The 25545-nt window shown below is 42.0% G+C and overlaps 1 protein-coding gene across 1 annotated transcript in view; it reads left to right on the forward strand.

The window, feature by feature from the left end:
• dgkg (diacylglycerol kinase, gamma) overlaps positions 1-23450 on the forward strand; it is a 135219-nt gene extending 111769 nt beyond the window's left edge. Inside the window, exons 16-18 of the mRNA XM_085765051.1 lie at positions 18395-18515; positions 21252-21312; positions 23234-23450. Of these exons, the coding sequence (XP_085621177.1) occupies positions 18395-18515; positions 21252-21312; positions 23234-23332 (281 nt within the window). The 3' untranslated portion in view covers positions 23333-23450. The remainder of the gene's footprint in view (positions 1-18394; positions 18516-21251; positions 21313-23233) is intronic.
• The last annotated feature ends 2095 nt before the right edge of the window (positions 23451-25545 follow it).

Below are 25545 nucleotides of genomic sequence, written 5' to 3' on the forward strand. Positions count from 1 at the left end.
TATCCCACTTCGCTTCCTTCCTTCGCCTCACTTTGTCTCAGCATCTCCGCCGACTGATGTGAACCTTGTTTCCATGGAGATCTCAGGGCTACACTGAAGAGACAGGAGGAGGAGGAGGAGGAGGAGGACGTAGTGATAGATTAGTGTAGAAGAAGAAACACGGATGACTCAGTCCATTTCTGTTCCACTTAATCTTGACGGACAGGTGTACCCATCCTGTGTCGTCATGGCAACAGAGACAAACACATCTTCTTCAAGAGGAGAAGAAAATCATAGTTAGAGTTACAACAAGTTGTTTAAAGGTTAGAGGAGGTTTGTCATCAGTTAGGATGAATATAAAACTTTCTTTATTAACTGTCGAACAATTAATCATCATTTATTTTTATTAGTCGTTTATCTAAAAGGAAAAAAAACCAAACGTCTGCTATTTGAAGTAAGAATTTGCTGCTTTTATCTTTTTTATATCATTCTGAATTGAATCTTTTGGGAGTTTTTTTTGGACAGAACAAGTGTTTGATCTCAGTGGGCTGAGGGTCAACTCACAGTTTAGAGACAGAAACAGCAGCAAAAAATAGAGTTTGATACAGTGAAATACATTCACAGCTGAATCACCGCTCCTCTGACACAGCAGAAACAACACTTACTGTAGAAACACCGTGTTATCTCTTTTAAATACAGCAGATCACACATTGCTTAAAGACAGTTATGTAATAATCCAACAAAACACCCTGATCATTATGTTCTTCCATATTATCCATTCGTCAGATGATTTTTTTTTTATTATTTTCATCTTTTACATTTTCAAACATGACATAATAACGGAACATTACAAGACAGCGTTGTTTTAGAGGTAAATTCAGAGACTGCTTGATGAAAAACTGCCCCTGAAGGCAACGCGCATCAGCGGTTTTGCATGAATTTCCCTCTAAAACAACTCTGTCTGGTAACGCTGTGTTATTATCTCATAGCGTGGTGAATGTGCAGGTCACAACTTGTCCACCGGAGCGTTTTGGAGTTGTTGGATTGTGTATTTGATGAGTTTGATGATGAGAAGAAACCAAGAAATCCCATTAGCCTCCGTATAGCGTAGCCCTGAGCAGCTCGCGGCTCTGCTCCGCCGTTTTAAAAAACAGCTTGCACCGACAATTAAAGGTAACGAACCTACTGCTATGGCTATAGGGATTATGGCAATGGGCCAATTTGCCAAAATGTTGAATTATCCCTTTAACAGACATTTTAAACCGGCTGCGTTCAGGTCGTGCGTGCGTGTGTGAACGTGTGTGGTGGAATCTTTGTTGTGCAGCGTCGTCCCTCAGGATTTAACTTTATTCAATTAGCTTCAGCTGCTAATGCTGTTTGGAAACAGGACTCAGAGTCGAGTGCTCCAGTTTCACTCTGAAACTGTGTTAGCTTTGCATTTATGTGTGTATTGTGTGTATTGTGTGTGTGCGTGCCTGCATGTTTATCATACAGCTAATAGTTTATGGCAGCTGCTTTCTCTGGCACAATAAACTGAAGCTTTTAAATCCATTTGCAGCAAGATAATGCAATGAGGCCGGGTTTACCCAGAGACAGTGAACGCAGCCCAGGGCTCTGGTGACCTCAGCGCTCAAACTTCACTCGTCTGACTCACTCTGTGTCTCTCTGCTCTGGTTTTCATTCTGCACGACGACACACACGACAACTTGAGGCCGACTCTCACAGACTCGAGTCACTTATCGCTGTAATTTAATCATTTAAATGTCGCGTCTCACACCGGCGGCCTCAGACAGCGGCTCCTGAAGTGAATGAAACGTCCTGACGATAGTGAATATTTACATGAAGTCACACAAACTTCAATGTACAACCTCAACACAACTCAACAGGTGTCTGTCTGTGTGTGTGTGATGGCCAGACTCTGTTGAACTTAACACTTTGCACCAAACTTTTTATTTTTCTCAGCAACTTTGTCTTTAAATCCACTTATTAAACATGTGTAAGCAACATATAAACATTTAATAAATGGTTTATTACGTGTTTTCATTGTATTTGCCCACACACTGTGGATGTATAATTGTTTTGTCTTGCATATTTGTTACCTACTGTACCACAGGACAACATTATAGAGCTATAAACCATTTATTGAGTGTTATTACACGGGTTATTAGTACTAAATAAGTGGACTTAACAGTCAGTGATACTTTTTTTGTCGCTATACGATCATAAATTAGATTTTTTAAATTCTATTTCAAATGTTTATTTTTCTTTTAATCTCTATTGTCTCTGTCTAATAACGGCATTAAATATCCCCCAATTGCCAATCATTTTTTTTAAAGTCACCTGAACGCACCGTAGCAGGAAAAAATAAATGAAAAAAAGTCAGGTTGAAAATAATAAGAAGAATCAGTTTACAGCAGCACGGACCCCTGCAGCTTCGTTTTAATATAAAGGAACATGAGTTACACTGATAAAAGAGAAACCAAGGAAAAGGATGGAAATAAAATCCTAATTAGAAACAGCAGTGAAGTTATTCCACTGACGTTTATATCGTCTCTATAAGTGGACATAACCAATTTCTGTGCTACTCATCGTCTGAAATAGAGTGACGTTTATTTTCATTTTAATGAAAGTAGCTGTGTGTTGGCAGAAGTTGGTACTAGGACGTGATCTTTGGGTGGGGAACAACATAAACACACAGCTCGCAAAACGTGCAAATTCAACTGTGAAACTATAGAAGACGACTAACGGCCCTTCTCCACTACACAGTCACAGCTCGGCTCGACTCGATTCAGTTTAGGTCATTTTACATCACACCTGAGCACTTCATAGTTCCTCCTCAACGTGGGCGGACTCGTCAAAGCCCAACCGCTGCAGTCGCTCCGTCTAGCTTCTAGCGTCTTTCTTCTGATCCTCTCGTCAGCTGCAAACAAACTCGTCTTCACCTCATTGACGGATAATGGTGTGTTTTTTCCACACAGCGGCCATTTAACTTGCGTGAAAGAAGAACAACAGTCTCACGAGCTCACGACTCTTCCAGTGACGACACTCTGGCCAATCAGCTGCCGGCAGTCGGTTGACGTCACGTTTTTAGTATCGGCTCGGCTCGCTTGGAACCTCGTCTGAGGCGTTACCAAAAAAAGTACCAAGTACTGTCTCTTGTGGAAAGGCAAAAATATCAAGTCAAGTAGAGTCGTGTTGCTCTAGTGGAAAAAGGGCCATAATAGAAATTATAAGAACTAGAGAAAAGAATGAACAAGAATCAAAGGTATGAACAGTTTTCATTGGATCATTGACAGCAGATGCAAACGGGTCTGAACTGTGTCTTTACCCACGTGTGTGAAGAGAAGTGTCTTGGTTTGGCAATGATGTAAAGGAGGAGCACAGCCACACCTTCAGAATGGCCAATAGGAAAGCAGGGAAGCATTTCTGGATGACCAATTACAAAATTACAGAAAACAATAATTAACGCTCAGTCCTCCCCTTAACAACAACAACAGCACCAAAAAACAGAAAAGTCTAATTCAAATATCAGTTTCTGTTTAGTTTCACTTCACTATATTTCTGCTGCAGTTATGTCACATCCTCTCATTAAGTAATTTGTTAATGAGCTGGTAATGAATCATCCAGGAAGCCGTCACTTGATTCACCCTCCAGCTGAGGAGGGAAACTCTTCATTGATTGAACGAATCTTTGTCCTCAGAAACTCTCTCTGTGTGTGTGTCTCTGAGCAGCTCTGACGTCGCCGGGCTAAATGACACTCGGTCAAAATACCAGCGGTCGTTAAACTGCAGCTTTGTAAAAAAAAAATGTGCGGAGGTGGAGGGTTAAACGGCGGGTGGAGACAGACGGCAGTCAGAGGTGAAGGAGCTGCTGACAGGAACAGGATCCATCCCATCACCCTGCTCCTCCTCCTCAGCTTTTATCTCTGAACCATCGCTCCCCCTCCTCCCCTGTTTATTTCCTCTCTGCTCCTGGATCAGATTTCCTCCACTTCCTGCCGTGGACAGAGCTGGAGAGGATGCAGCACCAGCACAGAAACAAAGTGGCAGTAGCACAAAGCGCTCCGGGGACGGACGGACACGTGGGAACCAGTACAGGGAGAGAGTTATGACTTGTTGGTTTGACATTGTGACTGTGACTGTGCAGCGTTCAGTTCAGTGTCGGGACAGTGACGCATTACCTCGGTGTCAGCTCCTCAGCGAGAGGCGCCGAGTAGAGAGTAAATCAAGTGCTGTGCTTTCATACAGAGCTTTGTCTTCTATTGATTGTTTATTTGCTTTATTGAAGCTGGTAAAACCCACTGAGGTCAAGTCGTATCCAGGACAGCAGCTTTACAAGTGTCAAAATAAGAAATAACAAAATATCAAGTGGACGAATTTCAAACACTAAGCCTTGAAAAGGCTGGAGAAACTCTATCTCATCTAATCTCAGTCCTTTTCTCACCATGAGTCGTCTCCAGCAGTGGAAAGTTTCCCTCCGGTTTTGCCTCTATCACTTCTTCTGTTGACGTTAGCATGCTAATAAGCTAGCTCCGGCCCATAGATATGACTGACTGACTAGATGCCGCCTTCTGCTTCTCAGCGTATGTCAACAGCGCCGCCATCTAGGGTCGGGGTTTCTGACTGTAGATATACGTCTGACAAGCAGTCAGACCCTTGTAGAACTAATTTTAGGGTATTTATGCATGTGGGTGTGTGTCTGAGTATGCAAGTGTATGTTTCTTTTTTTTTTTTTAAACTGTTGTATCATAAATATATGTCTGACATTTATAATAAACCAAACGGCTTGACAATCGGTTGAATATTCAGTGAGTTATGGCGATTTTAATGGTTGATAGACCTCTGCCTCTGTTGACTACTGCAGTAGTAGACACGGCTTCCCCCGAACCAAGATGGCGGACGCGTTGATGTATCGTTCCAATGGACAGCAGCGTCAGAGGCGGCATCTATGTGTATATACGTATCTATGGCTCCGGCCTTTTTCTAATACCGAGTCACTGTAGTGTCCCCTCTGTCTTTTACGTGTAATGAAGGCTGAAGCTGTTTGCAAGGTTGGTAAATAACAAGCTGTTAATGCTAATGTTCGCTAACAGAACTTACAAATAACTCCTTTAAACTATAGCTACCAAAGAAAATCACAAAAACAGCTATCACGATTCATAAAGCTAATATGAGGTAAAAGACCGCAATTTATAATCAGTAAACACAAAGTTAATCAGCAACTGTTTTGATTATTGATTAATTACATTTTAATAATAGCCTAATAATAATAATGGTTTACATTTATATAGCGCTTTTCACAATACCCAAAGCGCTTTACAGAAATCATTATCCATTCATACCACATTCACACTTTGGAGATTTTGGACTTTTACTGTCATTTACTGTGATTAATCAACAAAAAAAAAGAGATGAATGAATAAATAATTGTTAGCTGTCGCCGGTTCCTGAATCAGTTGCTAACTAGCCAGCTAATAACGCACAACATTAGAGATGCACCGATCAATCGGCCGCTGATTAAAAACGCAGGTTTTATATCGAATCGGCCCCAATCAGTGACTTGCCAATGTATGTACGTTTGGGGCCTATTTGTGTTTATTAATCTAAACAGAGCACGAGAGATGAACACACACACACAGAGCTGAGGGGCAGAAGCGCTTGTCGACTATTATAGCTAATTATTTCTTAGATAGAAAATCGGTATCGGAAAAAACGGTTTTGGCAGGTCAGACCTCCTTTAAAACCGGGAATCGGTATCGGCCAAGAATTTTGCAATCGGTGCATCTCTACACAACATGTGGAACAGAAAACTGGATCGAATCTACGTCTTCAATTGTTTCTCCTGTAGAAACCGAGTCTGTAGCTGCTGAGTGAACGTCAGAGAGTCGGTCTGTGTTTCTTCTGGAGTCGTTACCTAACTCATTTCTTCCTGGCGGGTGACCATTAGTGAGGTAATTTAAAAAACATTTTAATGAGTCAGTGAGTTTCAGATAAAACAGTTGATTGGTGTTTTATAAACCTGCTATTTCAGGTACATGCTTCCCCATGTCTTACCCCTCCCTCGCTGCCTCCTTATAGGCCGACAATACCTCCCTCCCCCCCGACAACGGTCAAGCTGTGACACACCATGAAGGAGGCTATTTTAGGCCGATCACATCTCGAGTCTGCATATTGTTTTCTTCTCACACTACAGAAGCATCGGGACTATAATTACTTCGATTCGCCTCCCCCCTCCCCTCTCCTCCCCCCTCCCCCCTCCTCTCTCCTCCCCCCTCCTCTCCTCCTCCGCTCTGCAAAGGGCTTGAAATAGTTCCTGTACGAAGCTGCTGAGTCGCTCTCGGTGGATTGTGGGAGAGTGGGTGACCTTCCAGTGATACATTTACTCAAAGTTAATGAATGGCAGCTTCTTAAAGAGGCCACTCACTCACTCACTCACTCACTCACTCTCTCTCTGTCTCCAGCTGGATGGAAAATAAACGACACGATGACACGATTTGAAATAACTTTTAAATAATCTACCATGATGATGAGTTTGTTCCCATGAGTGTTTGTTTTGTTTTTCGATTTGTTTCTGGACAACAACAACAGCAAAAAAGACCAAATCTGGGTCCATCTGTGTGCTTGCAGTCTATGCAAGAATTCAGCAACATGGTGTGTGTCTGTGTGTGTGTGTGTGTGTGTGTGTGTGTGTGTGTGTGTGGTGTATTTTCGTACGGTCCCATAGTAACATAGTGTTCCCTGTCAAACGGCCAAGTGCTCTCCCCCGTACCTTTACCTCCGCTGGGGCTGGCGAGGTGAGCTGCAGTTCCTCTTGACCATCTGCCATGACTCTGACCACCCTCAGACAATAACAGGTCGGTGGGGGGAGGGGGGAGGAGAGAGGAGAGAGGGGGAGGGAGGGCAAGTGGGTGGAGGAAGGATACACAAATATGCCTGTTTATAATTATAGCCCAACACCTCGAGCTGATGCACAATGAGATCTGCAGTTTTTTCTCTCAGGGGGGGGTTAAGATAATTCATCTCTCAGCCTCTAATGAAGCCGAGCTGCTGGAAATAAGTCATCAGTGAATTTTAAAATGTGAAAGGATCAGACTGCTGATGTCAAATAACTATCATAACGTCTGAGATTCCTAGTTATTATGAGTCTTCTTATGATTCTTCACCAGCTCGGTTCACATGGAGCCAAGTATTGCAGTCAGAATCGGTTTAGACGTCCAAACCGAGTGAAAATGCTCCTTATAAACAGTAAATCAGAATCAGAATAGAAAATTCATTTTAAAAACCATGTAAAAGGTGAAACTGGACATTGTCTGGTTGCTCCGTCTCAACATAAATGGACAGCGACGTTTCTTCACCTGCATATGCTTGAATTAAAGTGTTGAAACAATGAACAACTACACTACTGTGATGTAATCAGACGACAGATAGATCTCTGTCTTTGATCAGTGTTGTGGTGTTTGAGTTCTCCAGAAAAACCTCAGTTCAATATGACCATTCATCAGAAGGATATTTGTCTTCTGTAAAAGGAAAAAGAAAGGAAAGAATAATTAGAAATAAATTAGAAATTTTGCATGAAAAAAGTAGCCAAAGTGTTAAGACAGTCTCATCAATCATTGCAAAACTGATTCGATATATCCGTAAGCACTAAGTGAACATTCATTAAAACCCAACAGTAAGTCAGAGAAAATTTTTTAAAAAACAACATGTTTTGGTGTTTTTTTCTTTCTCATCTTTTTTTTAAACTTATAAACATCATACAACTATACATTGTCATATTTATATCAGATATGAAGCACAATGTGATATTGAAGCCCTTCCACCCTCTCAAGCCCCGAACTCCCCAGACATAGAGTCCTTATATACCCGAGACCGAGTCAAGAACAAGACCAAACCAATGTGAGACCATTTTCAAGACTATTCCTTTATTTACATTATCCCTCCGCTAAAAAGAAAAGATAACTTTATATAATATAAAATCTAAACCATATTTAATGTTTGGATTGAACAGAAGAACACAGCACAGAAGCTGCTGAAGTCTCCTCCCACTGTCGACACTGGTGACACCAAGTTGTTCACATGGTTTAACACAAGCAGATACTTTAGTACAACTATTTGAATTATCTGCAACTTATTGAATTACATCACAGAAACCAAAGTGAGACAGTGACACAGAGACATTTGTGGTTAAAAAACAAAAGACGTCACTGCAGCTGCGGTCTTGACTGGTCTGGAGAGAAAATCCCCTTGAGTTCGACGAAGACCAAGACCTTGAAAATACCACTGTATACACACATATATATACACACAAAGGTAAAGAAATACATTTTCAAAACACCCTGGAGCTGTTTAACACACATTTTCTGGAAGTCATGGCTGATGATAGGGATTTATCTGTGATTAGATGTTGAGGTATCAGAGTTATTTACTGTTTCATAATAAAATAATTCAGTGTAAATCATATTTAGTGGAAGTCGGTTCAGTCACATTTAAAAACAACAAACACTGATACTGAGTAAAGAGCTTTAGAGAGAGAGAGATTAAATGATTAGAGTCAAATAAACACAGATATAACGAAGAGAGATGGAACAAGTGTTGATATAAATGTGTTTATATTTCATATTTAGTGACAGTGTTGAATCTGCAGAGTCGCTGTATGAAAACAGAGTGAATTGTGGGTGACGACGGTTGAGTTTTTTCCCCTGCACAGCAGAGAAAACAGAGCAGCGCAGCAGTAACGATTCTCACTTGGCACACCGATGCCATCCCATCCCATCCCATCCCATCCTATCCCAGAATGCACCGGGGCTGCTGCTGCTGCTTTTGCCGCGTTATGTAAGAGGCTGTTCTGGTCTATTCTTAGCTCTACCTCTACTGAGAAGTAACAGTGCTGGTTGCCTGAGAGTCAAAGAGGCGCAGCAGAGATCTGATGAGGCGGGAACTCATCATTCACCACCATCATCCTCATCATCATCATCATCATCATCATCAGTGAGCGAGGTGAGGTGAGAACCGGCGCAGTGGGTTTCTCTGCCATCAGGACACGGCGGCGGCCGGGACGGCGTGACCATGTTTGGTGCTGGGAGGAAGTCGAGGTGTAGAGGTGGTGGGTGGGAGTGTGTGTGGAGGAGGAGGAGAAGAGGGGGTTTATTTATTTGATAGTAGAACAGGAAAGACGTTTATGAATAGAAGAGCTGCTCTCTGCTGCTTTGAGATCCTGAAATAGCACACGACAGAAACATTTTATACGTCTTCAGTCCACGTTTAAAAAAAAAACAAAATAAAATGTTACACTTCTCACACTGCAGCATTTACATCCATCCCCCCTTTTTTAATTCCCATCTGTCATCTGCATTAGGGATGTCACGATTACTTGTTTTCACAATGAATCGTGGTATTAAACACCACAATTAATTAATAGTAAAGATTCCTAAATACCGTCACTTCCTAAAAAAGATTATGTCAGAACCATATCGGCAGATGTGGCGCCAAAATAAAGGTAAATGCTCAGATACTGGTCCATTTAACTAACGTAACATTGAATTGGTAGGATGTCATTTTTAATTAAAGAATAAAACAAAACAAAAAACGATTAAAATAAACGTAAACATTTGGTATAGATGACAATTTATGACGTGAATATTTCAATTCAAACACTTGAATAAAATTAGTCATATATTAAAGCAGAAGTAAGCGGAATATTTGTGTTAATATAAGTCTTAAATAGTTCTATCTTCCGCCAGCAATCACTTCTATAGAGTGTTTGGTCTGAAACACGGGTCTGTCAGTCACTCTGCTCTGCTGTAAGCCGAGGAGAAAACTTTCCTTGTATCCTACAACCTTTATCCAATGAGGAGAGAGAACGGCATAAAGGGGCGGTCCTCTCTGTGTGTGCAGCCAAGGGATGTGCGTGAATGTGGTGACGTAGGGACGAGGGCGGGGACTGCTAACTCCATCGGCTGACGGAAAGTTAGCCAAAACGACCGGATCGCTTACTTCTGCTTTAATCGTAAAGATTCCTACTGTAAATACCGTCACTTTCCAAAAAAGATTATGTCGGAACCGTATCGGCAGATGTGGTGCCAAAATAAAAAATAAATGCTCAGATACTGGTCCATTTAACTAACGTAACACTGAATTGGTAGGAATTTAGTTAGTGTTTAGTAAGCGTGTCATTTTTAATTAAAGAACAAACCAAAAACGATTAAAACAAACGTAAACATTTGGTATAGATGACAATTTATGACCTGAATATTTCAAACACTTGAATAATTAGTCATATATTAATAGATACTTGAACTATTTTGTGTAAACAATGAGTAATGTCATTATATTTTGACTATATTTGATTTTACACATTCTTAGTGTTGTGAAATTAATTAATGCATAATAATAATCGTGATAATCGTAACACCGCGATTATTTCTCTGACAATAATCGCACCAGGAAAATGTATAATGGTGACATCCCTACGATGTATTTACATCCATCCCTCCTTTCAATTCCCATCTGTCATCTGCATCCATTGTGTCACCAACCGAGTCGACCCTCCACTCGTGATCCTCAGCCTCCAACTGGCAACTTTTTTTTTCTCTCTCTCTCTCTCTCTCTTAATGGATGCTCAATCCTATTACGATTATTTCCTGGAAAGCTCTGCAGACACACACTTACACAGGATAACACACACACACACACACGGATGCATATGGTTGAACAGTACATGTTGATGACCCAGTAGCCGAGGGGTCGTGGCCTTGAGTAGTTGTTTTTTTTCCAAGAACATGGAGATTACAGGAACTTAAACCTACTACACAGAAAAAGTGTATTTGATGGGATGAGTCCAGTTTATGCAGAAAAACGTGGAGTTAAAGCTGCTGCGGCTGCACTTAACAGTAACAATGAGTCAGTGTGTGTGTGTGTGTGTGTGTGTATTTGATGTTTAACGATGACAGAGCTGCAGAGAGTCGACTCCTGACTCATGCAGCAGAGTTCAGGAGCTGCACAGACAGATGTTTTCCTCTGGAGGAGGTGGAGCTGAAAGCAGAGTCAGCATCAAACTCACATTCATTAACACATTTACACATGTAGACTTTATCCCTTCAGGGCGCTGAGCCTGTTTGTTTTGGATTTTGCCTTTATATACCACATTAAAAAAATGTTTAACCTGCCTATGGTTGGTATCAACTTCGTCTTTATGAAAGGGATAGTTCAACATTTTGGCAAATTGGCCCATTGCCATAATCCCTATAGTCATAGCAGTAGGTTTGTTACCTTTAATTGTCGGTGCAAGCTATTTTTAGAGCGGCGGAGCAGAGCCGTGAGCTGCTCAGAGCTACGCTACGGAGGCTAATGGGATTTCTTGGTTTCCCTCATCAAACTCATCAAATACACAATCCAACAACTCCAAAACGCTCTGGTGGACAAGTTGTGACCTGCACATTCACCACGCTATGAGATAATAACACAACGTTACCAGACAGAGTTGTTTTAGAGGGAAATGCAGAGACTGTTTGCTGAAAAACTGCCCCTGACAAGAACATGCATCCATGGTTTTGCATGAATTTCCCTCTAAAACAACTCTGTCTGGTAACGTTGTGTTATTATCTCATAGCGTGGTGAATGTGCAGGTCACAACTTGTCCACCAGAGCGTTGTGGAGTTGTTGGATTGTGTATTTGATGAGTTTGATGAGGGAAACCAAGAAATCCCATTAGCCTCCGTAGCGTAGCTCTGAGCAGCTCACGGCTCTGCTCCGCCGCTCTAAAAACAGCTTGCACCGACAAATAAAGCTAACGAACCTACTGCTATGACTATAGGGATTATGGCAATGGGGCAATTTGCCAAAATGTTGAACTATCCCTTTAACACATTGCCACATTGGGCCCAAAAATACACAATACCCCCCAATTCAATTTACATCATAACAATGTCAAAGTGGTCACATTTTGTTTTACATAATAAAATAAAATAAGTGTATTAAACAACTATCCTGTGGAGTAACACACACTTATAATAAAATACAATACATGTCTCCATATGAGAAGTTATAAGATAAACATTAAAATCCTGTGCATTAAAGGGCAACTTCGGTTTTTTTCAACCTGGGCCCTATTTTCATATGTTTTTCTGTATATGTGAGTGATGGATAATACTTTTATTGAGGTGGCTGCAGTATTGAGCCGGGCAGGCAGCCTGCAGCCCAGCTAACGCTCTACCACGGGGCAAGTGGCTCCCGTCAAAGTTCGCCCTATAAACGGGCTTTTGTTTCAAACTGACAGGCTCAGATAGTTACAATGAGTGTCTGACAACAAACTAGAAAGGAGAAATGAACGTAATAGTCTCTACCTTTAGCAGGCCTCTTCTTCTTCTGACTGGCAGTAGTCACCCCTGGTCAAAGTGGTCACAGCAGACCCTGTGGTCGGCACGGCGACGGTGCAGTGCATCCACAGGAGTGTTAGCATCCATTTGTAGCACAGCTAACTGTTAGCCCTAACTTGTGAAAGCTGTGTGAAGAGCAGCCCAACATTTTGTTGTTACAATTTGTAAATTCTCCGGTCGTCTCTCCTCACCTCAGTCAGGTAACAGTTTCCCCACCGGTGTTTTGCTGCTTGCAGAACGAGATTTCTGGTGGTGAAATTTGGACACAGATCACAGCAAACAGCGACCTCCAGCTAAAGGTAGAGACTATTACATTCATTTCTCCTTTCTAGTATGTTGTGGGACACTAGTGTAACTATCTGAGCCTGTCAGTGTGGAGAAAAAGCCCGTTTATAGGGCGACCTTTGACGAGAGCCACTTGCCCCGTGGTAGAGCGTTAGCTGGGCTGCATGCTGCCTGCCCGGCTCAATACTGCAGCCACCTCAATAAAAGTATTATCCATCACTCACATATACAGAAAAACATATGAAAACAGGGCCCAGGTTGAAAAAAACCGAAGTTGCCCTTTAATAACTCTCCTTATACGGCCACATTATAGTGAGTGTTATTGCAGGAATAAAGTAAAAGTTTTTATATAACTGAGGGGCATAATAACATATTAAACTCCAGACTTTTAGTTAATGCGAGTTTCCTACAGTTACATCATTGCATGAATGTCAAACTGCAGTTTTAACATTTTCAGAAGAGTCTCCTTCACCTTTTTATATTAATGTTCACACTTTAATGTAATAAAGCACAACAGAGTGCACTGCTTTTTTATTCCAGCTCCTTTGTACTAATGCATGTGGCCCCCGAGCATTTAAATTCTTCAGGGGACTGACAAAACTGAAGTACAGCCTCTGAGTGATTTTAAAATGTTTGTTCCTTACTCTGCTCCGACATTTACTTTTCAATTGTCATCTGAAATATTAAAGAGTGCCAGTGACTCAGCGGCAACACAGTCGTTCCCGGATAAACCTCGACCGTCTCTTTTTGGCAGCGAGGCAAGAAAATGGCAGCGGATCTCAAATGTCGGTGCACACGCGAACATCCACGCTTCATGCTTTTAGACACGTGAACAGAAACCGCACAGCAAGATGTTTGTGTTAAAGCTCCATACAGTATAAAGGTAGATGTTTGTGTTAAAGCTCCATACAGTATAAAGGTAGATGTTTGTATTAAAGCTCCATACAGTATAAAGGTAGATGTCCATGTGTAGTGTGATTATAAAGCAGCTCTAGGTTCTATATTAATACTGTGAAAGTATCAAAGCCTCAGTCCACAGAGAAATGCACACAGCCTGTATTCAGAAACTGAGCCTTAAAACCAGCCGTCAGGACTTCCTGTCACTTTGTGATGTCACAACAAAGCCCCGCCCCCTCACCACCACCTGGACCCACCATCCATCCAACAAAAACTTGCAGGATTTGGTTTCTCTGAGTGTTTTATTCTGATATCCACTCTTTTTTTTGTTACTAGAGCTCCAGAGAGGAGATGGAAAACTACACTGAGATGGTTTTTTCTTCTCTCTTGTCTTATGGATCGATCCTTCAAAATAAAAGACAGCGACAGAATAAAACAATGGAGCTTTAAGTGACTCAGAACATGAACAGCCTCTTCATTTATCTTCAGGCTTCTTCCCCAGAGCAAAACAAAAACACAGCAGTTTCCTGTTTGTCGCCTGAAAAGAAGCCACAGGGGGGGGGGGGGGGTTGATGGGAAATTATTAGCATTGTTTACTCTGTGACAGACAGACGGGCCTGCTCCAGTCACAACAGGCCAGTGGTGACGTGTCTGGGCTGGATGGAGGACGGAGACCCTGGGGGACGGTTTCAATCTACAGTTCAATCTTGCAGTTTCTGTAGCTGCAGTTGAAACTCTCAGATTCAGAGTCTCAGTACTTTTATTCTCTCTGTTAGAAATAATCCAGAGTTGGTAGAGTTGCAGATTTGATGGAGGAGCTTTGAGCGAAGCTTCTGACATTTAAGGAAGACTGTGACTCAGTGCTGAGTGAAGGCAGAAAACCAGGGTCGGGGGAAGACCGGTGCTTTTTTTTTCTCCTGCGTGAGAGTATGTTTGGTGTTGAGCTGGCACCAGCCGTCCTGTCTGAACCAGTTAATCAACTCCCAGAGCTCCTCGCTAACCTGCATGATTAACCGCGGAGAACGGGTTAGAGAGCAGCCTCAGGTTTGACTCCATTCAGCGTCTATTTTTGGATCCAGCACCAAAACACATTATCCAACACTGATACGACCAAATAAAGTAGGAAAAACTGAAACCACTGAGATAATCTAATGATGATAACTCCCAAAATAAAAGTCTGGTTAGCTCGTCCTGCTGGTTCATGTTTCTACAGTTCTTTAGTGTTTCTGACGAGTTTTTCCACCATCACTGTTTCATGAGTCTGAGATTCTGCTGTAGCGCCTCACAAATTAACACGCCGGCTGTGCAGACTAAACATTTCCCAGAATCCTCTCTTAATAATTCATTTCTCAGAGTGTTTTGTAAAAAAAAAAAGGAAAAAAAATCCCAAAACGTGTGAAGTCTCTGCAAACACATCATTTCTCAATCATATCAAGTTACTTATGAGCTGCAGCGAATTGAAAAGGAAATGTCAGATGACATCATCGCTGACCTTTAAGATCATGTCTGTAAATATTGACTGTCATGCATCACGCTCTCCAAACAGAGCGACAGCAGCACAGGTAGAGGAGAGGATAATGAAGAGGCAGCGTCTTTTAAAAGCTTTGACCGTCCACACGGAAAACAGAGAGTTCCCAAAATGATCTTGTTCTTGTTCGTTCTCAGAAAGTTTTTCATGAGCACGGCATTGTTTCAAGAAATGTCTGAGTACACGTGACTCCACTGAAAACTATTTAAAAGAGACATATTATGCACCTTTTCCACAAATTAAAATAGTTCCCAGATGTCTGTGACATGCTTTGGTCAAAATACCCCAAGGATCAAACATCCTTTACAGGTACCAGGGGTGGGGTTATGCAAATTCAAAAACTAGTTACATCACTGGAAGACATTTGAGGGAACAGCTCGTAAAACCACTTGGATTTGAATTTAGGAAGCCTGAAAATTACAGATTTTTTTTGTCAATTCTTGCATTTTGAGGGCGGAGGGCAAGACAAACACCCAAATATATGTTAAAGAGCCTTCAAAAAGTGATATTTCCATAATATGTCCCCTTTAAAACGCTGTATTACACACACCAGGCCTGTATGTGGCGCTGAAAACAAACTCCAAACATTATAAGTCGACTAAACGTTGACTGGGAGTCGTCTCAGTCCAAACTTGCCGATCGATGCTGATTTAATCGACATGTTTCAGGCTCAGTATTGGAGCGACCCAACAGTTACATCTGGAGGTGTGGCTCAGGTTACAGGTTAGAGAGGTGAAGCTTTGACATCATCGTTTCACAAAAGATACGTTTTGGTCGTCTACACGAAAACTCTCGGGTGGCATTTTGAGATTTACCCCCCCAACCAAAAAAATACAGTTTTCATCCTCACAAAACGCCATTTCCATGTCAATGAAACGATAAAAACTATCCATGTGGACGTCCCCTTGGAGCTGCTGTGAACAACTCTCCTGTGCTGCTGGATTAAGGTCAATTCAGCGTCTGAGCAGGTGTGAGATGTTAAACACTAAAATCTACCAGGTGGAGTAAAGATGGACGCTGCCAGGGGAGTTTTCTTTTTCCTGCCTTGTTCAAAAAACAGCTCTCATCAGTATTGTTTATAATAACCATGACCGTGTGGTAATCATGAAGCTACAGAGAAACATCACCTGAATCTGGAGCTTTAATTCAGTTTAATAGTGAGTTTCAGCTGGTTGTTTACGTTGGGAGGTGAATGATGCATCATCTGGAGGTTGTAACGGGAACTGTCTGCAGGTTTGAACGTTTCTGCTGCATTTAATTTCCCCTGCTGTGGTTCAAGATGCAGCAGAAAGCCTCCGACAGATGGTTCGTCCAACGAGGTCGAGGTCTCGCAAATGATTAACACGTAAATAAATATCAAACAGGAAGTGGAGTCGGTGACTCATCGGCCTCTTTTCCACTTGATTCAATGAACCTGTTTGAGATTCAACAACGTCCAATCAACAGCAGCAGAACCTGAACAACAGGCTTTGACGTTGTCTCCTTCATTGTATGGCCTCTGTCTTCTTACCATCTTACCACTCCCTACTGGCCTGGAGGTGTACTGCATTAACCTCCATTGCTTTTCCCTCTATCATCGGCCTGATATTCTTGGACTTTTGCCTACATATTTGTGTTTACACATGTGTAGAAACCGCAGCCGATAAGGCCTGCGTTCTCTGGACGTTATACAGATGCAGGTCCCAAAAGTGAGAACGGAAATGGGCAAAAAGGCTTTTAAATTTTCTGCCCCGTCGACCTGGAACAGTGTGCAGAAGGACTTGAAGTTGACACATCTTGTAACTCTGGGGGAATTCAAGTCAATTATAAAAGACTGAGAATTGAGCTCAATCGGATCGTGTGATTGCATTGTCTAACCATGTTTTCCTGAAATGTGTGATTGTATTTTATTTGTATCTTGTGTGTTGTGTAAATTTAAATTTCAATGAGTTTTTTACCTGGTTAACCCTTAAATGGGCAAGCATATATAAAAATTTTGGAAAAATAAAAAAATGTTATTTTCTAGTGTTTCTAGGGTAGAATAACACAATTTTATGATTTTTTTCAAAATCTGACCTTTATTTTTCATTTTAGGGTTTGTATCTCCCAAGATACATTGCCCGTTTAGGGTATAAATTTGCCATTTACCAATTTATCAAATATTTCATTTATGAACTTTTAAAACATATTATAAGCAATTAATTAGCCACTCTCTGTGGCTCTGTGTGTGTGTGAGTGTATGTGTGGAGGATAGGACCACTTGGCGCGGGATTCAAACCAGGGTCGCCTGCAATTAGGACTATAGCCTCCACACTGAGCTAAACACCGCCCCACAACACATCATGTTTTGTTGCAGACAGATGCTGTATCTATCACTGGATCTTTTACATAAGAATTCACTATACTACTCTAATCATGACCTGAACATCCTCCCTCTTTTACTGTCGTTCGCGCCCTTTTCTAATTATTTGTTGCCTGTCTTGATCGATAGATGGTGGTATTCTAGTAATATTCCATTTTCAACCTTTAAGACCTTTATATTATTGATTATCTGTAGAGTTTAGGCTTCCAAACATAAGTATATCTGAGAGTGATTATGCCAGTTTATATACCCCTGTCTGGACAACGTATCCCCCAGGATACAGACATTCAATGCCTGTTTTTCAAGTTGTGTTAATGGTATTCATTATTTTTCAACAAGAATACATAAAATTATCCTTAAAGAGCAATAATTTCAAAAACAAATCCCCCCATAATGTAATTAACAAGAAAAACCAAAACACTTTACTTATGTCTAGTGTCTCTGTCCACGTAGGTGGCCATTTTGGAGTTTGACATAAAAGTATCAATTTAGTTTTGAATGCTGCCATAAAGTCACATGACCTGGGTACTTGACCCATCCCCCCTTAAGACTTTCTCATGATATTAAGTTCAGATATTTAATGCCCCTCCCCCCCACAGCCTGCCAAATGTCTGTATCCCCCAGGATACAGAAACAAAAGGATATTGATGATTTGTTAAATCTTCACCGAAAAAGAAAAGTATCTGGATCTAAAAAAAAAAAAAAAAGTTTCATCTGGTGGAGACCAAACACAGAGCTAAAACTGAAATGAGGGAAATACTGGATTTATATCAGTGATAATGTGGATAATCATGTGTTTGAGTTGTTTCCGCCTCCACTAACGAGCCGAAAATCATCAGTTATTACAGGTTTAAGTTTCACCAAAGGGATTTGATTTGATTTCTTTATGTGTTCTCAGCTGATCTGAGCTCAGTTTGGATATTGTGTTTTAGCATCTTAAAAGAATACAAATAATTTTAAAATACCATGGTCCTTTCCGTTCTCCTTCCAGACTTCAGCGACCAGCTGCTGGAGGTGGTCGGCCTGGAGGGGGCGATAGAGATGGGCCAGATCTACACCGGGCTGAAGAGCGCAGGACGTAGACTGGCCCAGTGTGCCAACGTCACCATCAGGTCAGAGCCTCCTCTTCCTCCTCCTCCTCCTCCTCCTCCTCTTCCTCCTCCACCTCCTCCTCCTCCATCTTCACCCACATTCCTCCCTCTCTCCTCCTCCTCCTTCTTCCACTCTCTCTGGACTAGAAACTGCCTCCATCCACGTGTTAAAAAATGTATCTGCTCTAAGTGTTTTTGTGCATCTGAATGGTGAAATCCCTGCAGCATCCAGACAATAACACACATGTCGCTGCTGAATTATACATGTCAACACAATTCAGTGAGAGCAGAGACGAGAAGCGATCTGTTTATGTGTTTTTTCGAAAAATATTCTACAAAATCACACGTTACATAAAACCTCCTCTTTTCTTTTGAACCCAGTCTCTGTTTAAACAGCCGTTTCAGGCCGAACATCAAAGTGTAGCTGTGTTTTTATAAATGATATTTTACATGTTATTAGATTGTAGAGATTTAAACTAGCTTCATTTCAAAAGTATTACAACGACATTAAAAAATACAATGAGCAGTGAAATCATTGAGGACGGAACAAAATGAGATATTAAAAATAGATTAAATGAAATGAAAACACATAAAAACGTTAATGGATGAAGACGATCGAGGAGCAGGAATACAATTACAGAGCAGTTACAGCGAGGTGATGAGATGTAAACAAAAGGAAATCAGAGTGCAGCAGAGAAACGAATCGATCAAGTTGTTTTGTTTTTTTAAGTTGATTGGGAAGTGGAGAGCAGCAAAGTCAGACTGAGATAACGATGAGGAATCTTTTCATAATTAGAGTCGATCGACAAAAGCAAAAATACATCCACAGACACCAGAGTCAACTCAACGTACTTCATTTGTGTTAAATGTAACATAAACAGTGTTTACATAGGAATGAAGAGTTTGTAGTTTTCACCAAAGTCTGTACTTTTAAAGGGATAGTTCAACATTTTGGAAGGCGAGCTGCTCAGAGCTACGCTACGGAGGCTCATGGGATTTCTTGGTTTCCCTCATCAAACTCATCAAATACACAATCCAACAACTCCAAAACGCTCTGGTGGACAAGTTGTGACCTGCACATTCACCACGCTATGAGATAATAACACAACGTTACCAGACAAGAGTCGTTTTAGAGAAATGTTCAACTATCCCTTTAATGGAAACACACAGGATTAGAATTTCTTTTAATGCACATTTCCCAGTGATTCGAATCACTTTTGGATGGAAACATGGTTATTGACGTTCAGGAAGACCCCTCCCTCATTATGTCAACTTGTTCACACCGAACCATGCATAACAATAAATATTCCAAATTTAGAAGTTTAGATTAATTTCTTTAAAGACAAAATAACTTTAATTTCCGCACATTTTTTATTGATTTATTTACCTTTATTTAACCAGGAAATCCCATTGAGATCTGAGATCTGTTTCACAAGAGAGACACACAAAGAAGTACAGAAAACAGGTATCGTTGCATATCAACACCCGGTGTACCATATTTATTATAATGTTTATTTAACAGGGACGATACATACAACATTGCCAAGGATAAAATATACTGAATACAATAAATGCAATGACACAAATACAGTGGATAATACAGTGAATAGGTACCATGAATAAATAAACACAGCTGCATGTCGGTTTAAATGGTAAAGGTACAAACCAGCTGGTTTACAGTCGGTTAGTGAACGCTCAGCTTCCAAAACCACAATTATTCCCAGAGTGTGTGTGTGTGTGTGTGTGTGTGTGTGTGTGTGTGTGTGTGTGTGTGTGTGTGTGTGTGTGTGTGTGTGTGTGTGTGTGTGTGTGTGTGTGTGTGTGTGTGTGTGTGTGTGTGTGTGTGTGTGTGTGTGTGTGTGTGTGTTTAATAAAATGCCGGTGCAGTTTGTTTGTACAGAAACACGTTTGACTCGATAAAGTTGAGTCAAAGACGTTGAGTTCACCGTGTCGACACTTTTCAGTTCAAGTTCAGATGTTTTTGACTCATTTAACCACAGAGCAGCGGGTAGTGAAGGAGGATCTATCTATCTATCTATCTATCTATCTATCTATCTATCTATCTATCTATCTATCTATCTATCTATCTATCTATCTATCTATCTATCTATCTATCTATCTATCTATCTATCTATCTATCTATCTATCTATCTATCTCTCTCTGTCTCTCTCTCTCTCTCCTAATATTTTCCTAGACCAGAATTAAAGGAGCATTCATCTCTCTCATTCTCCCACACTGTGTTTCTGTAGCCGCAGAGGCAGCCGTGAAAGTCTTAAACCAACTCTGACCGACCGTGTGTGTGTGTGTGTGTGTGTGTGTGTGTGTGTGTGTGTACAGTGGGTCTGTGAGTTTAAAGAGTGGGGGGGTGGGGAGGGGGTGGGGGTCTGTCTGGGAACGGGTCTCATGGGAACAAAGGGTGCAGTGTTTGACCCTGTCCTGGGACAGTGTGAACAGGCCTCTCGTGCCTCTGAGGTGTGTGTGATCTGACCTTCACAACCTCCAACCCTCTCTCTCCCCCCTTCCTCCCCCCTTCTCCCCCCCTCTTCTCTCTCTCTCTCCTGAAGTTTTGATTTTTCTGTGTCATCTGCCTTTTACTCTGATCTGGGTCTTGTGCGCTTTGTTGTAATTTGGGATTAACAACAGTGTATATAACATTGTGGTAAAGGAAGAACCGGTAATAAAGGTTTATTTTAAAAATCAAAATATCTCTCTGTCCCCCTCTCTCTCTGTCTCTCTGTCTCTCTGTCTCTCTGCAGGACGTCCCGGCGGCTGCCCATGCAGATTGATGGCGAGCCCTGGATGCAGCCTCCCTGCACAGTGAGTGTCAACACACACACACACACACACACACTCACACACACCAACACTGCAGCTCTGAACAAACACAGTGAAACTTTGAGTCTGGACTGAAGCAGAAAGGTTTAACTAACAAAAATGAAGACAAGTTTATTTCTTCAAACTCAGTTTAATCAGTAGGGACGAGAGGAGATATCAACATGTCTGAATAGATAAATAAATCTGGTAATAAATGTATAAATGTCAGGATCTAGTAGATATAACAGAGCGGCGGGTGGGGGAGGGGCAGGAGCTGTGTCGAGGCAGCCGGTCCAAAACAAACCATCACAGTGTTGCCAGTAGAAACAGCTACAACATAGTGAAGTGAACTGTGCCATTGGTTTTGGAGCGTCGCTGGTTACCAGAGATCACAGTTCAAACCTGCAGGTTAAAGTCTTGTTGCAACAGAATCAGATTTAACCTGGTTTAAAAGTTAAACCTAAAGTTAAACCTAAATTAAACCTTCTGTTAAACCTTGTTGGAGTAAAACCAGCCTCAGTATGTTTAAAACATTTAAATAAGGTTTTAGTTTTAAAACCAGCTCATAGCTACAGCAGCTACAGATGTAGGATTAGGATGTAGTTTAGTTGCCTGTGAACTAGTGATGTCACAATTATAGATTTTCTTGGTATTATTGTCAGAGAAATACTCATGGATTATTATGCATTGATTAATTTGACAACACTATGAATGTGTAAAAATCAATATAGTAAATTTTTAAGTTACAAATGACATGCTAACATTTAAATTCCTACCAATTCAATGTTAAGTTACGTAAGCTGCCATAGTTTGACCCTGCATCTGTGCATTTACTTTTACTTTGGCGTAAGGCTGTCACTTTTTATCCGATATTCAAATATTTGTTCGAACGTGGGGTGAAAAGTTCATATTCGAGTGGTAAAGACCTGCTCGATGTGTAGGCTGCAGTGCCTGCATAGTGCCGGGGTCGGTCCACCGGACGCGGAAGCACCACGAATAGCCGCAAAGCACCGAGAAGAGGAGCCAGTTTCCTTTCGGCGCCCATATTAACCGCTGGTGTCGCTCTGCAGCAATCGTTTCGGCGTCTGGTCTATTTTGTGCACGAGCCGCGAGCAATCCCGTCGAGCTGGGTAGGAAGTCAAACATGAAACAGTGAGAGAATCTGGTCCATTTTCAAAATAAAACGCCGCGATTGTGTGTGCGGTTTTAGCATCAAGAAGCAGGAGAGCAGCCTTGCGTCACCAGACTCTTCATACAGAGAGGAGAAGAGCCTGGTTTCCGTTCACTCTGAATTTTGTCTGGATTCTGGTTCCGGTTTAGAGAGCGAATCCAGAATTCACCAAATTCACCAAAGTAAAAGTTTTCACCAAAATAAAACTTATAAAATAGACAATAACTTGTAATACACAGTTAAATACAATGAAAGAAAAAGGGATAACTTAATGGCTCGGGGACTTTCTTGTAAATTATATTCTTTAAATTAAAAAGTTTCATGGCATTTTTATTAGCTTGGTGCTTTTATTTTGACGGAAAGGCCAGTCTCTCTCGCCCCTGGTTTCCGGCTGCTTACCAAAACCCCAGACTGTCTCAGAGTCAGTGGGCGGAGTCAGACGCTGCCAAGATGGCGGCGGTGCAGCAGCTTCAGAAACCGTCCGTTCCTCAGCGTCTTCTGTCCTTCTTCTGGCTCGTCTCCCGCTCTCTCTGCTCATCGTCCTCCCACGTCCTTCATCCCTTCATCCCTTCATCCTTCACATTATCTCCTCAACCAGTTTTCATTTTGTTCTGGTTTTAAAGCTTCATGGGGGCGGCTACACACACACACACACAGACACACACACAGACACACAAAGCATTTTGTTCTGTTGTGCGCTCGAGGCAGGAAGTCGTGACCGTTTTGTTTTCGTTTCTCTCCGGTTCCTTTCAGGTCCGGATCACACACAAGAACCAGGTCCCGATGCTGCTGGGTCCTCCGCAGAAGACGCCCTTCTTCTTCTTCAAGAAACGCAACCGGAGCCGCGACTAGCACCCGTGCATGCACACACACATCTATACATACACATTTACACAACACATACACACACACACTTCCCACTGTGCAGGCAGCTCCAGCAGACGACAGGAAGTGGGAAACTAACTTCTACTATCTACTACGAGTTCATGGAGTCAACAACAAGTATTTAGCCATAAACCAGTGCTGCACTGCCTGCGACACACACTCTGACACTACAGCGAGGAAGAGGAGGGTGGGAGGAGTCGTGGTGGTGGGTAAAACACCTGTATGAATAATGAAGGAGGAGAAAGGAGGAGGAGAAAGGAGGAGGAGGAGGAGGAGAAGACGCCTCATCCATTATTGACTGAGTGTGTTAGTAGGTTGATGGCACTGGGGCACAGCGGCCTCCTCCTCCTCTTCCTCCTGATGGTTGGAGCCCCGTTGGCATCACTGACCTACAAACATAACAAAACAACATCCTTTAAAGGGATAGTTCAACATTTTTGGCAAATTGGCCCATTGCCATAATCCCTATAGTCATAATATAACAGTAGGTTTGTTACCTTTAATTGTCGGTGCAAGCTATTTTTAGAACGGCGGAGCAGAGCCGTGAGCTGCTCAGAGCTACGCTACGGAGGCTCATGGGATTTCTTGGTTTCCCTCATCAAACTCATCAAATACACAATCCAACAACTCCACAACGCTCTGGTGGACAAGTTGTGACCTGCACATTCACCACGCTATGAGATAATAACACAACGTTACCAGACAGAGTTGTTTTAGAGGGAAATTCAGAGACTGCTTGATGAAAAACTGTCCCTGAAGGCAACGCGCATCAGCGGTTTTGCATGAATGTACCTCTAAAACAACTCTGTCTGGTAACGTTGTGTTATTATCTCATAGCGTGGTGAATGTTCAGGTCACAACTTGTCCACCAGAGCGTTGTGGAGTTGTTGGATTGTGTATTTGATGAGTTTGATGAGGGAAACCAAGAAATCCCATAATGAGCCTCCGTAGCGTAGCTCTGAGCAGCTCACGGCTCTGCTCCGCCACTCTAAAAACAGCTTGCACCGACAATTAAAGGTAACAAACCTACTGCTATGACTATAGGGATTATGGCAATGGGCCAATTTGCCAAAATGTTGAACTATCACTTTAAAGAGTGTGTGGACGATCTGAGGAGGAGGAAGGAAGAGTCGTCGTCGTCGAAAACTCGTTCCTCCTCCGTCCATCGACATCGAATCGACAGCAGCTCCCGCTCTGCTAGTGGGTCAAGGATGGAAATAAATCCCAATCCATCCCAGAAGTGTGCAGCAGCAGCAGCAGCAGGAAGAGGAGGAGGAGCAGTTGCCCCTCCGGAGGGTTTTTATTTACCGCAGCATTGACAGGAGGAGGAGGAGGAGGAGGACGGGGGCTAAATCTGTCCCTCTATTTCCGTGTCCTCCTGTGAAACCCGACGCCTAATTACCGTGTCAAACATCGACTCGCAATGTCAAGTGTGCGTGTCACAGAGCAGATCCTGTGGCCCCGCCCCCCTCCTCCTCCTCCTCCTCCTCCTCCGACCCCCCCTCTACCCCCCCCCGCTGGACGCTGCAGGGCGGCTTTAAAACTCAACGACCAAATAAAGAAAGACGAAGGAGACGGAGACTACAGGACGAGGACGAGGACGAGACTGTTGTACCGAACGTGTCCGTGTTTCTGTCCCCACACGTGTGGATCATTATTATATTATTCTACAGGTGTGTGTACTGTATATTCCTGGAAAGTAGTAGTAGTACACACACACACACACACAGAGACACACAGAGACACACACACATGTATTTCGTTGTTCTACCTGTGGACGTCGTAGCGTAGAAGGATCAGTGTTCTTCTTCTTCTTCTTCTTCTTCTTCTTCTTCACTGTGCGGAGCTGAAGGCGGCGGCCATGTCTCCTCACGTGAGACGGCCGGTCCCTGAACGCATCACAGTCGTGTCATATGTCAGAAATAACGTCAACTCAACATCCACGAAAAGTCACAGCTGATTGGTCTGTCAGATCAATCAGATTATTGCCAATATATCGATGTTGCCTCTGTTTAAATATGTTAATGAGTTAGTGATGTGATGCGTCAAAACAAAGACTCCTCCCACTTGAGTTTTAATGTCTGGACTGAATCTGATACATAAAATATATATTATTTATTATTTTAAATGTTTTAACGTTAAATTTTAACGTTTTCTATTAAAAAAAATAAATGAAAAGT

This window comes from Trachurus japonicus, chromosome 21 (assembly GCF_045865225.1).
Source record: "Trachurus japonicus isolate A0001 chromosome 21, Traja_1.0".
Taxonomy (NCBI): domain Eukaryota; kingdom Metazoa; phylum Chordata; class Actinopteri; order Carangiformes; family Carangidae; genus Trachurus; species Trachurus japonicus.